A 17,046-nucleotide genomic window follows, 5' to 3' on the forward strand; every position below is an offset into this window, starting at 1 on the left:
CTCTCTCTCTAGGTCTGCCCCTCCCCCACTTGCACTTTGTCTCTCTCGAAGATAAATAAACATTAAAAAGTTTTTAAAATTAAGAAAACACATTGTCTCTTGTAAACTGTTCAATGTATTTTATGTACATTAACTTCTTTAATTCTCCCAAAACCCAGTGGGGTAGGTACCATTATTAATCTCCTTTCATAGATAAGGAAACTGAAGGGCATAGAGATTACACATTTTCCCCAAAATGACCCAGACAGTTGGTGATAGAGCCAGGATTTGAAACCAGGCTATCTGGCTCTAGAGACCATGCTCTTGCCTGTACTACATCTAAACCTTTAGGCTGAACTCTTTTCCATTCTTAGGGAGTGAGCTAGGAATTTACTCATACATCCAACAAGGATGTACTGAGCACCTGGGTGGTAGATGCTTTTCTAGGCTCTGGGGCTGTACTCATTAATAAGCAGACAAAATGTTTGCCTTTGTGGAGTTTACAGTTAAATGAGGAGGTGGGCAGTAAAAAGAATATAAGCAAATTACAAAATGTTAGAAGTGCCAATGAAGAAAAATGAAACGGGAAAGGGAATGGGAATGCTGAGGGAAAGAGCTTTGTGAGAAGGTAATATTCTGGACAACCACTTTAGGACGCATCGATATCTGCAGGAAGGGCATCCCCTCCATCTCCAAGCTTTCACCGGCCCCCACCTCCACACACATGAAGGGAATAGCAAGTTTAAAGGCCCTGAGGAGAGCTCAGTGCAGGTGTAATGAAGGAGCAGCAGGGAGGCCAAAGAGACTGGAATTCAGTGAAAGATACTACAGAAGATGAGGTCAAAAAGGAAAGTTTTGGGTGGTAAAGTTATATATTTTGACAAACCCCCAAATAAAGGGAATACGGAGACAAGAAATAGGGATCTAGAAAAGCTCGGCAAAGGGAGTGTGGCAGGGGAGTATCCAAGAGTATACATACAAAAATAGACTGTGTCTAAGCACCAAATCAGGCAGAACCTCAGGTATAAGATACAGAAGACAAAAAAAAAAAAAAAAAAAAAAGCCAGGAAAGGGGCACCTGCTTGGCTCAGTCAGTTGGAGTGTCTGGCTCTTGATTTCAGCTCAGGTCATGATCCCGGGGTCATGGGATCAAGTCCCCAATTGTGGAGAGGGATTCTTCCTGTCTCCCCTTCTGTCCCTCTCCCCTGCTGACATGCTTTCTTTCTCTCTTTCTCTCCCTCTCTCAAACAATAATAAGAAAAACTCTGAAAGAGATAAAGTCTATGACTATCACTTGCCCCTCCTACCTCAATCTCGCCCACATTTTAACTGGGGACACTGCTACAGGTTCAAACATTAGGTATCTGGCCAGGAGAGACATTTTGGCCAGAGAGACCTTCTTTTTATGATGTGTATCGAATTCCATAGAGGGCACAAAGGAAATAACACGTCTTATCTAATCCTCACAGCAATTCTGAAACGTAAGCATTATATGACAGCTGAGAAAAGCTGACTCTGCTCTCAATCCAACATAGCAGACAGAATGCAGAATTTGATGTTTACATTTACTAAGATCCAAGTTTTGTGCACTCCCTAAAGATACCTTCTGGCTAAAATAAGTTTGTAGGAAGGTACCCTCTGTTAAATTTTAAACATTGCCAAAGTATCATGTTGATCACTTTTTCCTTCTTTACCAGTCAAGAGAATGTGAAAGCAGACAATATATAAGAGATCAGAACTCGACTATGATGTGGAAGTGATAAAGCACAGGAAAGAATAGGCCTTGTTCTAGATCTTTTTCCTACCTCTTTAAAGAAGAGATAAAGCCTCAAATGATTCAAATAAGTGGCCTGTGCTATAATATTGTCCCTGTTATCCTTTCCTCTTTGATAAGTGTTTCTCGGTTCATGTTATTCAGAGATCTTGCAACACTGGGTGACGGGAGCATGTTCTATTAATACTGTTGAATTATTTCTTTCTTAGGATGCTGCTCTATAGAATATACAGAATGGCATTTTTTGAAACTGAGTCTAGACGAAACCTCTTCAACATGCTCCTTCAAAAGCATTTAAAAATTTTAAGTGACTTAAAAGCAACAACACTCTTGTTTTTGAACCTGTTAAGAAAGATCTTAAAATACACATTTTGGAACTTAGGTAAATTCAAGGTGAGATTTAAAGGCATATGCAACAGTGGTAAGGGTAAGCAATGGAATTGAGGATTCCAACAGAAAACCCTAAAACAAAAAGTAAAAGAGCAGGGTGAGGGGCAAGGGGGAAAGATTGGGAGATGATTGATGTGAATGGACTGAAAAGCGTGGGTCAGGCCAGGGACTTGAGAGCCAGACTGGAAGTAAAGGGATCGGTCAGGTTCAGATATAACAAGATCAAACAGAATGCTCATGGTTAGGCTATCAAAAGTAAAAGCACTATAAAGAAAACCTGAAGAAAGCACTGAAAATAGAGTCATACTCAGCCTATCTCTTCTAAACAGACCCTCATCTGTATTAATCTCACCCCACCTGTTCTTCAGTCCAACCTGTGCTCAACATCCACCCAGATATGGGGATTTGCCAAACAGTTGCATTTATAATTAACTGTAACATGGGTGTTGAGGTGATACGTGAGATCCTCAAAGTTATAGTGGCCTGATTTTAAAATAGAATTTCACAAGTACTTTGTTTCTTAAATATCATTACAGAGGGCAAGGAATCTATAATGAAATCATAGTACCATAATACAAAAATTTACGATATTCAGGTAGGGAGAGTGCTGTCAGGCCCTATGCCTTTAATTTATGATATTTGGCATTGGTAGCTTGTACCATGAAGCTAATGATGCTTAAGCTTTGGGCCCCTCACTTGCCCAGGCTCCTTCCAAGATCTTGGAAGGGGACCCTAGCAATATGTACACATGCCATATCTTTTCTTTTAATAACATTTGCAAAAGTAAGATATTTTTGCATTTTTTCTCAAAGATGGCTCCTAAATTGCATAAGCTTCTGGTTCTAAACCTCTGCATTTGCCACTGAGTTTGTACACAACACACTGTAGCTATCTGTCTTGTTCTAAACCCATATTTCCTATATGTCATTGCTGTGTGTGTGTGTGTGTGTGTGTGTGTGTGTGTGTGTTAGAGTCATTATAAATGCATGTATTTGAAAACATCAAGCTATCCAATTTTCTCTTTTATGGAGTAGAAAAAAATAGAAGTGTACAATTACTACCATAGTTCACTTATTTTTCTCAAAATAATAAGGGTATTAGGCTTGATATTATGGTGTATAAATCCCTATTTCAAATGCTCTACAATTTACTTGGCAGATAATAGCAAGTAAGGACTGTATTTTTAAATACTAAACACTTTAGAAACTGGTGAAAAATAGTATCTGTAGTTCAAGAAATTAAAGTGTAATTTGCTTAGGTGAAATAATTTAAATTTAGCCCTGCATTTTTTTTTTTTTTACTTCAATAACAAAGATAGTCTTTTTTTCCTCATGTGGAAATTTTCCACATGAGAAATCTTGAGACAAACTTAACTTTATGGTCAAAAGCTAGTTATCCCAAAAGGGTTTTAGAAGTTTAATGTGAATTGTTTTGTATCACTTAGGATACATAGTTATTAAAACTGGACCCATCACTTAGTTCATGCTAAGTGAGGTGTTAGATCAACTGTTTTTGACAGTGTATCCTCTTAAAAGACTCTAAAAGTGATTCTTTTTACAGCTGCAGCATTTAGAAATACAAGGAGTTTGTTTACATTCTGGTTGACTTAAAACAAGAGTCCATATTAATATATTTCATTCAATTTTTAGAAACCATCCATCATAAAATATGTTTGTTCCAAAAGGTATACAACTCATATGTATTTTTAAAAAACAACTTTATCTTAAAGTAGAAACTACAAATAGCAACGCTATTAATCCAGAGACAATAAGTCTTATTTCTTAAATCGATACCATGTAGTTTTATTTTCTTTAATTCACCACTTATGATAATCCTCACTTTTGAATGGCACTGCAATTAAATGCATGCTTTACCATTTCATTCATAATTCTTTGGCAAATCAAACGCCTTTTTCATTGAGTCTAATTCTTCTTGATGTCACATTGCTAAGCAACTAGAAGGAAATTTAAAAACTGGTTTTTTAAAATCCTCTTTTACAATTCAAATGAAGGAGCTGCATTCAGTGAGTGACCAACAGCAGCAGGTAACAATAGCTGGCATTTCTATTCTCCCTTTTAAAAATAGACCATGAATGAGACATTGAAGCCAGGAGCACATTAGTCTAAGGGACTGAAACTAAAAGGAACCTCTGTTTTCTTAATGTATGTAGGAATTTGAATTTGATTTTCATTCCAACCCAGTCATGGCTTCACAAGTATCCCAAAGTTATGTAGTTTTGAAGACGATTCAGTTAGGAACTCTTTCACTGTTCATACACACACACTTTTTCCTCTCCATGATTATAAAATTGAAGTTCAGCAAAAGGTGACACAAACTTACCTTTAACGGAGGCTGAATATGAGGAAATGAAGCAGAGAAAAAGCACAGCAAGAAGAATCATATTGTCTAGCTACCCTCTAATGCATCCAGCTGCCAGGCAGGAGTCACTGAGAAGTGGCCTCTTCGGGTGGCAGGGAGGGAGTGACCCTCCTCAGAACCTGCCTGTTTATCTTTGGGGAAAGGTCAGATTCCAAACTCCAAAATGAGGACCTAAGTTCACCAAAGAACTCACTATTAATGATTAAACTTAGCAGTTTTCAGTCTATCACTCTATTTTACTATTTTTTTTTTTTTTACTCAAGAAGGAAAATGAAGAAAATGTTCACTTTTGAGAGCTAAACCAGTCTGCCTTCCTATAAATTCAGAAGTGCTGAAGGACATTTGAGAAAAACTGGTAGTGATATACTTGTTGGTTCAATACACGATAATCATCATGTCTATATTTAAGTGCTTATCTGTACATTTGGCCATGTTATGGGGGAGGGTGGTGAGGATTCTCAAACTAAGCTAAACTTGATTGAAATTTATTGTGTCTTTTATGGTCATCTTGGAATTTTTTTTTTTAATATTTTTATTTATTTCTAGGAGAGAGAGAGACAGCGTGAGCAGTGGAGGGTCAGAGAGAGAGGGAGTCACAGACTGAAACAGGCTCCAGGCTCTGAGCTGGCAGTCAGCACAAAGCCCGACACGGGGCTCGAACCCACGAACCGCGAGATCATGACCTAAGCGAAAGTCGGACGCTTAACCGACTAAGCCACCCAGGCGCCCCCNTTCTGCTTTAGGTACTCTTATTTCTTTGGGTTGCTTTACTTTTTGGATTCTTAGCATATTAGATGCTATTCTCAAATCTTTTGTGATTTTTGGCTGTTTCCTTATACTTTTTTTTTTTAATGTTTTATTTATTTCTAGGGGAAAGAGAGAGAGACCGTGTGAGCAGGGGAGGGTCAGAGAGAGAGGGAGTCACAGACTGAAACAGGCTCCAGGCTCTGAGCTGGCAGTCAGCACAAAGCCCGACACGGGGCTCGAACCCACGAACCGCGAGATCATGACCTAAGCGAAAGTCGGACGCTTAACCGACTAAGCCACCCAGGCGCCCCCATCTTGGAATTTTTAAATATTATTCGTAAGTTGTTACTTAAAAATCACTCTGAATTTTAGAATTAAAAAAATTTTTAAGTTGTACCACCACCAACCACTTCAAATGTAATGTTAGAGTATATTGAACTTTTAATTTTGAAAACTAGATGGTTCTTTTTATATGTGAAACTAATGGGGTTGTAGCAACTCAGCACTGTCTATCATTAACATGCTAGCCTGTCAAACGAGGATATTACAGTAGACCTCTAGCTATTTCTATGATAAGAAACACTTGTCTAAGTCCTCAGACTGGCTGGCTGGAGTCCCCTATGCTTTCTGAATCTCATTTCTCAAAAGAAATTCAGAGGGGGGAATTCTAGCCCTTAGAACTTCTGCTACAGAAAATTAATTATGAAAGTTTTCTAGAATTAAAGTGAATATTCTAGTATGGCTATGACCATGCTAACTGAACTAACTCTTGTCCTTGAAAACTCCCACAAGAAAATCCAGCTATGAATAAAACCTCTTAAAATGAGGTGGTTCGGGGGGAGCATTGTGGAGATGTTTTGGGAGGGAATAAAGGGTGAAGGGCTATTTGAATGAAAATATTGTAAGGAAGTAAATATTTTAAGTATTTGAAAATACTGATAGTCATGTTTAAGTATAAAATGGGTTCTTAAATCTTCCATCCTCTTTCTCAAAACCCTTTTCTAGAATCCCAACCTTAAGCTTAATCATTTAGACAACTCAGATAAGAGACAGTCAACTTAATAAAATATAAAATTTAAAAATCTCCAAGGTTCAGCATATTACCTCTTGAAATCTATTTTTGTATAAAGAACTGAAAGATGAAAATTGTTTGTCTTTATCATTTATTGAGATTAGAATTTTATTTGCTACCTTAAGTTTCATGTATAAATAATGGCTGAATGTTTAAGCACTTTAAAGATAAAATGTTTGCTGTGATTATCACCTTAAAATTATAAATAATAAGTTTTCCTGGGGTAAACAGAAAAGGCCTTTCTTAGAAAAATATGTTTGTTGAAGAAATAAAAGTTTTTATGAATAACAGGAATTACAAATACAAGGTAATGTGGAAATGCTTTGTTGCATTACATTTAAATGGATTTCTATGTGCTCCACAATTTCTGTGTTACATAGATAGTGATATGAAGCTTTTAGACTCACACAAAACTGACATGCTTATTTATTTAAATAGAAGACTGGTTTAAATCATATGTGATTCTGTGATAACTGTTTTTAGAATTTTCATTTGAGGCTCACAGTTACATAGACCTTTAATGTTGGTGGTTAGACTATGTGATGAATGATACGTGTCTCTTTGGGTAAAGTACCATTTGCTGTCAAATGTTTACCAGAGTCCAACCAATAAAAGACACATCACTATTGCCTAATAAAATAAATGCTGTTTCATTCAAGCATTTGCTTTGGACTAGAGAGCTTCTATGAATCATGCTATTAAATAGTCATTTCAGCATAAGATGTTCAAAGAGGCCTGTTTCTGTCAGTAGTAAACAATGTCATCCTTCTATATTTTGCTTAGAACTTTTACTTACATTTGAAAGGCTTAAGATTGTTTCACCAAAAATAAAATAAGAATGCCAAACTCTTTCTGTATTCAGTGAATTCTGTATACCGAAGAAGAGGCATTCTCCTCTGTTGCTCGGTTGATCAAGTAGAGCACACATAGTAGAATATATGTGGAAGATATCTCCCCAAACATCACTTATTTTACACGGCATGTGAGGCAGGAGAGGAGCACAGCACAGTATAAAAATAACAAGAGCTATCATCTATGAAACAATTAGTATGTATAATAAATTATGCTAGGCACTGTAGATTTTTTTATAGTATGTCTCAACAATCAATTTACATCTTAGAAAAATGAGGCTTGGATTAATTTAGTAAAAATGACTTAAGAAATATGGAAAAAACAAACCCTAAAACCTAATCACTATTCTTCTTTACTTTAAAAACCTTAAAGATAGGAAGTAGAAAACTTGATTTCTTAAGGATGACAGAGAATTATTAATTGGGACTGTAACTTTAGTAAATCCATCACAATTTTGTTCAGAGGCTAACAGAGCACTTGTTTATTGTGTTTAAATGTTCCAGGCTAAACATACAGGGGGAAAAACTGATCTGTGCTAACGAGGTCAAAATCAAACAACAGATTTTAAAACAATTCTTTTGCAATGAAATTCTATTGGCAGTACATGACACTGTGGAATATCTACTATACACCTATTTTGCAGTAATAAATAAGACACTGTGACATAAAGATGAATTACTAATTCCAAAGTGCAGATGAGTTTCTGTTGAGTATCAGAGGTTGTTAGGAGTTAACTCATTTTCCAAGATTGGAAGATAAATGAACTTCACCCACTAGAGGTTGGAAGGAAATGTATTATCCTACCAGATATAGATACAGTAAGTCAGACTATATGATAGCTGTAGAGGGGGAAAAAGTCTTTATACCATTAGAACACTTTACTCTGGTCATAGAAAAAAGCATGGCATTAATGGGGAAAAAATTTAAAAGGACACTTCATGTACCCCAAAGTGGTCATAATAAAGTCTAATAGCATTTTCAATTCAGTTAGGGAATTAGAATTTTCAAGATCCTGCAAAAAATAATATTTTTAGTTTGAGAATGTTCTTACAATGTGATGATCTCCTTTATAACAAGGCAAAATTATAGCAGAGTACATAAACTATTTTCAAGGTATACTTCAAGAATTCTTTGAAAAAATAAAAACCTAAGTGCCTAACACTAAATGCCTTTCCTTAACAAGAATAAACTTGAAACTTAGGTTTGAAACATTTGAAATCTCCAAAAAGCATAGCAATTTTTCCAAAATGATGTTATTAAACAACCTTTACCTTCACCTCCACCTCCAGACACACACATATTTGACAACAACAAAATCTTTAAGGGTCAATAATAGTTACCGTAAGAGGAGTCTAACTTTACCTTATCTTTGCCCACAAAACCCCTGAATTTCTAGCATTTATTTATTTTTATTTTTTTTTAATTTCTAGCATTTAAAGGAGAGAATTGGTGACTTTCCTTTAGTAGACTACTATAAAGACAGCAAAATTTATTATTTTTTAATGTTTTTATTTATTTTTGAGAGACAGAGACAGAGCATGGGTGGGGGAGGGGCAGAGAAAGAGGAGACACAGAATCCAAAGCAGCCTCCAGGCTCTGAGCTGTTGGCACAGAACCCGACATGGGGCTTGAACTCACCGTCTGTTAGATCATGACCTGAGCCACTTAACCGACTGAGCCACCCAGGTGCCCCAAAAGACTGCAAAATTTAAATTTGGGTCATGATGATTGATTTTAATTACCAAGGCAATCCAGAGATTTCCCATGTAGCCTATACCCAGGTATTCCTATTATTATCTTACACTATTGTCACAGATTTGTTAATTTAAAAAAGTATTGATACATTATTATTAACTAAGATACATACAGACATACCTCATTTTATTGCACTTCACCTTACTGTGCTTTGAAGATCAAACGGGTGCCATTTTTCCAATAGCATTTGCTCACTTGGTGACTCGATGTCACATTTTGGTAATTTTTGCAATGTTTCAAACTTTTTCATTATTATATTTGTTATGGAGACCTGTGATCAGTGATCTTTGATGTTACTCTTGGAATTGCTTTAGAGCACCACAAGCTTTATCCATATAAGATGGAGAATTTAATAAATAAATGTGTGTGTTCTGAATGCTCCCCTGACTGGCCATTCCCCCATCTTTTCTATCTCCTTTGGCCTCCTTATGCCTTGAAATTAGGCCAGTTGATAGCCCTACAATAGCCTCTAAGTGTTCAAGTGAAAGGAAGGCTCACAAGTCTCTCACTTCAAATAAAAAGCTGGAAATGATTAAGTGTAATGAGAAAGGCAAGTTGAAGTAAAGGTAGGCTGAAAGCGAGGCCTCTGGTGCCACTTAGCCAACATGTGAATGCAAAGTTCTTCAAGGAAATTAAAAGTGTTATTTCACTGAACACATGAATGGTAAGAAAGTGAAACAGGCTTCTTGCAGATATGAAGAAAGGTTGAGTGGTCTAGATTGAAGTTCAACCCAGCCTCCACATTCCCTCATGCTAAAGCTTAATCCTGGGAAAGGCCCTAATTCTTTTCCATTCTCTGAAGGGTGAGAGAGGTGAGGAAGCTGAGAGTTTGAAGCTAACAGAAAAGTTTGAAGAAAAGTTTGAAGCTAGTAGAGGTTGGTTCATGAGGTTTAAAGAAAGGAGTCACCTCCATAACATAAAAATGCAAGGTGAAGCAGCAAGTCCTGATGTAGAAGCTGCAGCAAGTTATCCAGAAGATGCAGCTAAGATCATTTGTGAAGGTGGCTACAGTAAATAATAGATTTTCAATGTAGAAGAAACAGAAGATGCCATTTTAATCATCATCTCAAATCTTCAAAGGACAGGCTGACTGTCTTGTTAAGGGCAAATGCAGCTTGTGACTTTAGGTTGAAGCCAATGCTCATTTGCCATTCAGAAGATCCTGAGGCCCTTAAGAGTCATGTTAAAAATAAAATAAAAATAAAAAATATAGAATCATACTAAATCTACTCTGCCTGTGCTCTATCAGTGAAACAACAAAGACTGGATGATAGCACCTCTGTTTATAACATGGTATACTAAATATTTTAAACCCCCTGTTGATACCTACTGCTCAGAGGACTTCCTTTCAAAAAAGAAGGCTCATTGACAATGCACCTGGTCACCCAAGAGCTCTGATGGAGTTGTACAATGAGATTCATGTTGTTTTCATGCCCACTAACACAATATCTATTCCACAGACTATGGATCAAGAAGTAATTTCAACTTTCAAATCTTATTATTTAAGAAATGCATTTCATAAGGGGTGCCTGGGTGGCTCAGTCAGTTGAGCATCTGGCTGCAGCTCAGGTCATGATCTCGTGGTTCATGGGTTCAAACCCTGAATAAGGCCCTGGGCTGACAGCTCAGAGCCTGAAGTCTGCTTTGGGTTCTATGTCTCCCTCTCTCTCTTCCACTCTCCCACTCGCTCGCTCTCTCTCTCTCTCTCTCTCTCAAAAAAAAAATAAACATCAAAAAAAACAAAAAGAAATACATTTCATAAGGCTACAGGTGCAATAGCTCTGATGGATCTGAGCAAAGCCAATTAAAAACTTTCTGGAAAGTATTCGCCAATCTAGATGCCAGTAAGAACATTTGTGAGTCATGGGAAGAGATCAAAATATCAATATCAAAAGGAGTTTGGAAGAAGCTGATTGCAACCCTCAGGGAGTACTTTGAAGGATTAAGACCAATGAAGGAAGTAACTACAGATATGGCAGAAACAGCAAGAGTAACTAGAAGTGGAGCCTGAAGATGTATCTGGATTTGTGACTGGATTGTTGGAATGTCACGATAAAATCCTAACAGATGAACGTTGCATCTTACAGATGAGCAAAGAAAGTGGTTTCCTGAAATGGAATCTATTCCTGGTAAAGATTGTTGAAATGACAATAAAAGATTTAGAATATTACATAAACTTAGTTGATAAAGCAGCTGCAGGGATTGAGAGGACAGACTCCAATTCTGAAAGAACTGCTACTGTGGTTAAAATGCTATCAAACAATATTTGGTGTGCGTGAGTTGTGAGGCAGTATCCCATTCCAGTTTAGATTTACCTTTCCCTGATGATTGGTGATGTTGAACATCTTCTCATGTGTCTGTTAGCCATCAGTATGTTTTCTTGGAAAAAATGTCTACTCAAGTCCTCTGCTCACTTTTAAATCAGGTTTTTTTTTTATATTAATTTGTGTATGTTCTTTATATATTTTGGATGTTAACCCCTTACTGGATGTATGACTTGCAAATATCTTCACCCATTCAGTAGGTTGCCATTTCATTTTGTTGATGGTTTTCTTCACTGTTCCAAAGATTTTTAGTTCAATATAATCCCATTTGGCTTTTTTTTTTTTTTTTTTAAGCTTTTGATGCCCTAGCACCAGGAGATGGTCCAAAAAAAGTATTGCTAAGATTTATGTCTACAAGCTTTTGCCTATGTTTTCTTTTAGGAGTTCTGTGGTTTGAGGGCTTATATCCAAGCCTTTAATCTATTCTTAATTTATCTTGCATATAGTGTAAGAAAGTGGTCCAGTCTTCCCAACACCATTGATGGAAGAGACTGTCTTTTCCCCATTGAATATTTTTGCCTCCTTGGTTATAAACTAATTGACCATGCATGCAGGAGTTTATCTCTAGGCTGTATATTAAAATTCATTGATCTACATATCTGTTTTCATGTCAATACCATACTGTTTTGAATATTGTAGCTTTGTACTATAGTATCAGGTAGTGTGATACTTCTGGCTTTGTTCTCCTTTTCAAGATTGCTTTGGCTATTCAGGATCTTTTGTGGCTCCATACAAATTTTAAGATTATTTGTTCTAGTTCTGTGAAAAATGCCATTGGCATTTCAGTGGGGATTGCACTGAATCTGTAAACTGTTTGAGTAGTATGAACATTTTAATGATATTAATTCTTCCATACCATGAGCATGGCATACCATTCCATTTATTCGTGTCATCTTCAACTTCTTTCATCAATGTCTTACAGTGTTCAGAGTATAGGTCTTTCAGCTCCTTGATTAAATTTATGTCTACATATCTTATTTTTTGATACAATTACATTGAGATTTTATAAATTCCTCTTTCTGACAGTTATTAGTGCACAAAATGGAACAGGTTTCTGTATATTAATTTTGTATCCTGTAACTTTACTGAATTTATTAGTTCTAAAAGTTTTTTTGCTAAATAAAACTTTTAGGGTTTTCTATATATAGTAACATGACATCTGCAGGTTGTGACAGTTTTACTTCTTCCTTACCAATTTGGATGTCTTTTATATCTTTTTCTTGTCTGATTGCTGTGTCTAGGACTTCCAGTATTATGTTGAATAAAAGTGATGAGAGTGGCCTTCCTTATCTTCTTCCTGATCTTAGAAGGAAAGCTTTCAGTTTTTCACACTTAGTATGATGTTAGCTGTGAGTCTGTCATATGTGGCCTTTATTATATTAAGGCATGTTCCTTCTGTAGCCACTTTGTTAAGAATTTTTATCATAAGTTGATGTTGAATTTTGTCAATTCCTGCATTTATTGGGATGTTCATATGATTTTATCATTTGTTTTGCTAATATAGTATATTACATCCATTTATTCGTAGATGTTGAATTATCCTTGCATCTCTAGAATAAATTCCACTTGATCGTGAATTATGATCCTTTTAATGTATTATTGAATTTGGTTTACTAATAATTTGTTGAGAATTTTTGCATCTGTTTTGATCAGGAATATTAGCCTGTATTACCATTATTATTATTACTACTACTTATTCTTTTTCACAGTGTCTTTGGTTTTGGTATCAAGGTAATGCTGGCATCATGAGTTTGAAAGTATTCTTCCCTCTTCAATTTTTTTGGAATAATTTGAGAAGGATTGATACTAATTTCTTTAAATATTTGGTAAAGTTCAACTGTGAAGCTGCCTGGTCCTTGTGTTTTGAAGATTTTTTAAATTACTGATTTAATTTCATTACTTGTAATTGGTCTATTCAGATTTCCTATTTCTTCATGATTCAGTCTTCATATTTCTGTGAATTTATCAATTCTTCTAGGTTTTCCCATTTGTTGGTATATATTATTCTAGTAGTCTCTAAGAAAAATATTTCCTTTTCTTGTCTTATTGCACTAGCTGGGACTTCCAGTAAGATGTATATATATACATATATATACACTTTTAATATTTTTTATTCTTTTCTGAATTCTGTCACTCTTCAAATATTCTTTTCTCCAATCACTTTATCTCTCAAGGGGTTTTTTTGTTTGTTTTCTGTTGTTCTAGTTTTTTTTCCTTCTGTTTTTTGTTGTTCTAGCTTCTATCACTAAATTTTTTTTCTTGTTTTGAATCATTGGGTTATATTCTTCATATGCTTTTTTGCTACTTCACATTCTTTTATTATAATAACTTAAAAAGGATTCAGCAATAATCCTTTTGTGGCATACTTTGAAGCTAGTTATTCTTCATCTTTAAGAAAAAGAGGGGAGTCTATGGCCATACCACCCTGAACGCGCCCAATCTCGTCTGATCTTGGAAGCTAAGCAGGGTCGGGCCTGGTTAGTACTTGGATGGGAGAAAAGGAGGGGAGTATAATAGCTTTTCTAGCCTCATGGTTCTAGAGCTTCCTTTTCTCATGTTTTCATAAAATGACACTTATGTATCATTGTCATTTCTGAGCTCTGTGTCTTCTTTTATTTTGACCTTCATTTTTCTCTTCCTCTATTGTCCTTGTCCTGTTCAACTTGGATTTTACTCACAGAAATTTCTGCTTACTGTTGGGCTTTGTCCAAGAAAGGAGCTCAGCAATAAGTTTTATGAGTTCATAAGCCCTATACCCCTTCAGCATTCTCAGACTTTGCTGCTCCTCCCTTTGTTCCTCATCTTGAAATTACAGTGAGGCAGTTTGCTTCTGACCTCATACTAATCTCCCTTGCTTTTCAGTAAATACCTGTTGGTAGTTTGAGGGTCCTCCCACTGTCATGGCCTTCAGATGCTTTGTTGTCTTCCCACTGCTTCCTCTTACACAGATGCTGATACTAAATTGATGGTTTGTTCCCACCTGCTCACATTTTGAGCTTTATAAGGATTCTTTTTCATTTAGTTATGTTACTGCCATGACCTGAATTTATTGTTGTTTTGCTATCCAAGACATTCTACCTGTTTTCATGAGGAAATTCAAACTACAATGCCTCCACAGTCATCTTCCTAGAGTTTCCCTATTCACGTATTACTTGGGGAGAAGGGATATGTTTTGTTTGTTTGTTTGTTTGGTTGGTTGGTTGGTTGGTTTGTTGGTTGGTTTGATTTTTTTAGTTTCAATTTTTTTTTCTATATTTTCAAAATCAATCAAAATGCAAGTTGAAATGATTATTATAGATTGATTCTGCTTTTTAGATAGCTTTCAAGTAACTTAAAAATTAATTTGTTTTGCTTTCTTGGCCTGAAATTAACATACTCTAGAATACTCTAGAACTAACATATTCCCACACCTTCCCACTCCCAACTTGCTGAAGAATACTCTCAGACTTAATGAAATACCAGAACTAGCCTTAAAATAATGGAATTTGTGATGACTGCCCAATGTTTTCAGGTCAAACATTTTAAGGGGCTCATAGCTATATTTATTACCATTTTGTTATTGTTGTTGCAAAATTCTATCTGTAGCCCCTTTCTCACTCTACAGTATACAGTCCAACTTAACAAACTGGCTGCCAAGTCTCTGATTGTGATCCACATGTTCTGTTTAGCCTGCTCAGTATTTTAAAAATGAACAAACAAAAGAGTTGCCAACACTTAAAAACCAGATTTCACATAAAAATCCAGTTTCCTGGCTGCTCTTTAAAAATTGAGATCTGGTGTAATTAAGCCCATATTCCTACTTGGAACTTGTGCGCTAAACAGAGAATATTCTCTCCAGTTTGTGACACTTTCCTCCCAGATAGTTTCTCTCATTTGCTACCTTCCAGTCCTCATAGACATTATAGATTGGCAACACATGAACTAGTGTCTCTTTGATTTCAAGCTCTTATTTCAGCTTAAGCCACCAGATATGTGCTGATGATTTCTAAATCAGTTTCTACTTAGATATCTGGGGAGCATACTCCCCAGAACCCACATATTCAATATCAAACTATTTTTTTTCAAAATGTAATTTCCTTCCACTATTCTTTAAATGACCCAGTTAATATAATTCTATTCCTACAGCTGTCCAAATTAAAACACCCTTAGGGTTATTCTTTCATCTTTTTTCATCCTACTCACAGCTCTTCAATTATGTGCCAAATTGTGACATATCTTTGCTTTTATAGCTCCCAATATTTTAAATACCTTTTCCTTCTTTTTATCTGGAAAACCACTTACTTTCCAAGATGGAGCAAAATTATTCCATATCTAAAACTGCATCCCCTGTGTCCAGGAGCATTTAGTTGCTCCTTTCCATGTATAGCTATCTCAAGTACATTATATGTTGTACGGTATTTATTTACTCTCCCAGTAGTCTATGGATTCCTTACCAGGACAGCAATTATGACTTAGTTATCTTTGTATCAACAGTATTAAGACAAAACCATGGAACTCAATAAATGTGTCAAAAAACAAATACATGAATTTTACAAATCAATGAAAATAAGATTATTTCATTTCATGAATTTACCTTCCTGTACTTTCTAATTTACGCTTCAATCTTTGGTTAAATTGCCCTCTTCCCTACCTTTTCTTGCTGGTCTTTTTTTTTTTTGTGTGTGCTTGCATTGGATTGACAGTAGAATCATTTAAAATTTTGCAATTTTGACTGTAAAGTTAAATGGGTATATCAAAAGAAAACTTATGGACTCCACCATGACAATATGAGAGATTTTAAGGTGACTTAAAAATTGTTTTAAGTAGCTAAGGATGCCAGGTATTAACACTGAAAAAATATATAATTACTCATAAACAGAATCCTGAGGGGCACTGAACAGCTGTTGAAAAACTTGGCACATCACTATGCCAGCCTTAGTTTAATGACCTACATGTGAAGGGCTACATATCCGATTACTAATCCTTCCTCAGCTACTCTTTGCCCTGATACAGAGGCAGCTGAAAAAAGATGCCCTACTAACATCAGAAATGGATCCAGACTTTGTTGTCAATGTTGTTAAAAGATCTCTTAGATTTAAGATGAGGAAGAAACTGGGAGTGACCCACAACAGTGTTACAGCTGACATAGTTTTTCAAGTAAAATTTGAGGGTTTAAAGCAAGAATGACTTCAGTTTTGTGACTAGAAAACTCAAATTCTGAATTCAGTTTTCTATTCATTAGAACCTTTAAACATGTTCAAATATGCTTTCAAATATCAAGTATTCACTTCACAATTCTTTCCATACCAATAGGGCAGTCTTCCATTCACCATCTCAAACTTCATTATTATCTTCAAATTCTGCAATAATCCCCTATTAGAAGTGGGCCAAAAGCAAAACTAAATAGAAAATGACAGTCTATTAGATTATGTTTCAGTTCTCCCTCAGTTGACTTGGTCTATATATAGCAGAAAAGATCATATAAGGTCGCGTATTATAAACAATGAAATGCCACATGATGTTTTGCAAAACAGTATAGGAAAAATAGCTCAAGGAATGAATGGAGAGTTAAGATTTATGGCTGTAATGACAAAAAAAAGTTTAAACATTCTAGATTTAAATGCATCTTATCGGGAATTTGACTCACTCTCTAAATGTGATTTTTCATTTGAGTTGTGTGAAATTATGTGATGCAACCTTCTTCCGTACACATTATAGTTGAAGCAAGCTACGCTTTCATCTCCAGCAGAGCGTTAAGAGCTCTCCATCACTGTTTCGCATCTAAAATTTGTAAC

General features: G+C 35.8%; 1 protein-coding gene across 1 annotated transcript in view; it reads right to left on the reverse strand.

The window, feature by feature from the left end:
* LOC120220779 (microsomal triglyceride transfer protein) overlaps nucleotides 1–4,544 on the reverse strand; it is a 45,214-nt gene extending 40,670 nt beyond the window's left edge. The window contains exon 1 of the mRNA XM_039217948.1: nucleotides 4,484–4,544. Coding sequence (XP_039073879.1) covers nucleotides 4,484–4,544 — 61 coding nt within the window. The remainder of the gene's footprint in view (nucleotides 1–4,483) is intronic.
* Between the last annotated feature and the right edge of the window lie 12,502 nt (nucleotides 4,545–17,046).

The sequence above is a fragment of the Hyaena hyaena genome, unplaced genomic scaffold, assembly GCF_003009895.1.
Source record: "Hyaena hyaena isolate Hyena2069 unplaced genomic scaffold, ASM300989v1 scaffold_722, whole genome shotgun sequence".
Lineage (NCBI taxonomy): Eukaryota > Metazoa > Chordata > Mammalia > Carnivora > Hyaenidae > Hyaena > Hyaena hyaena.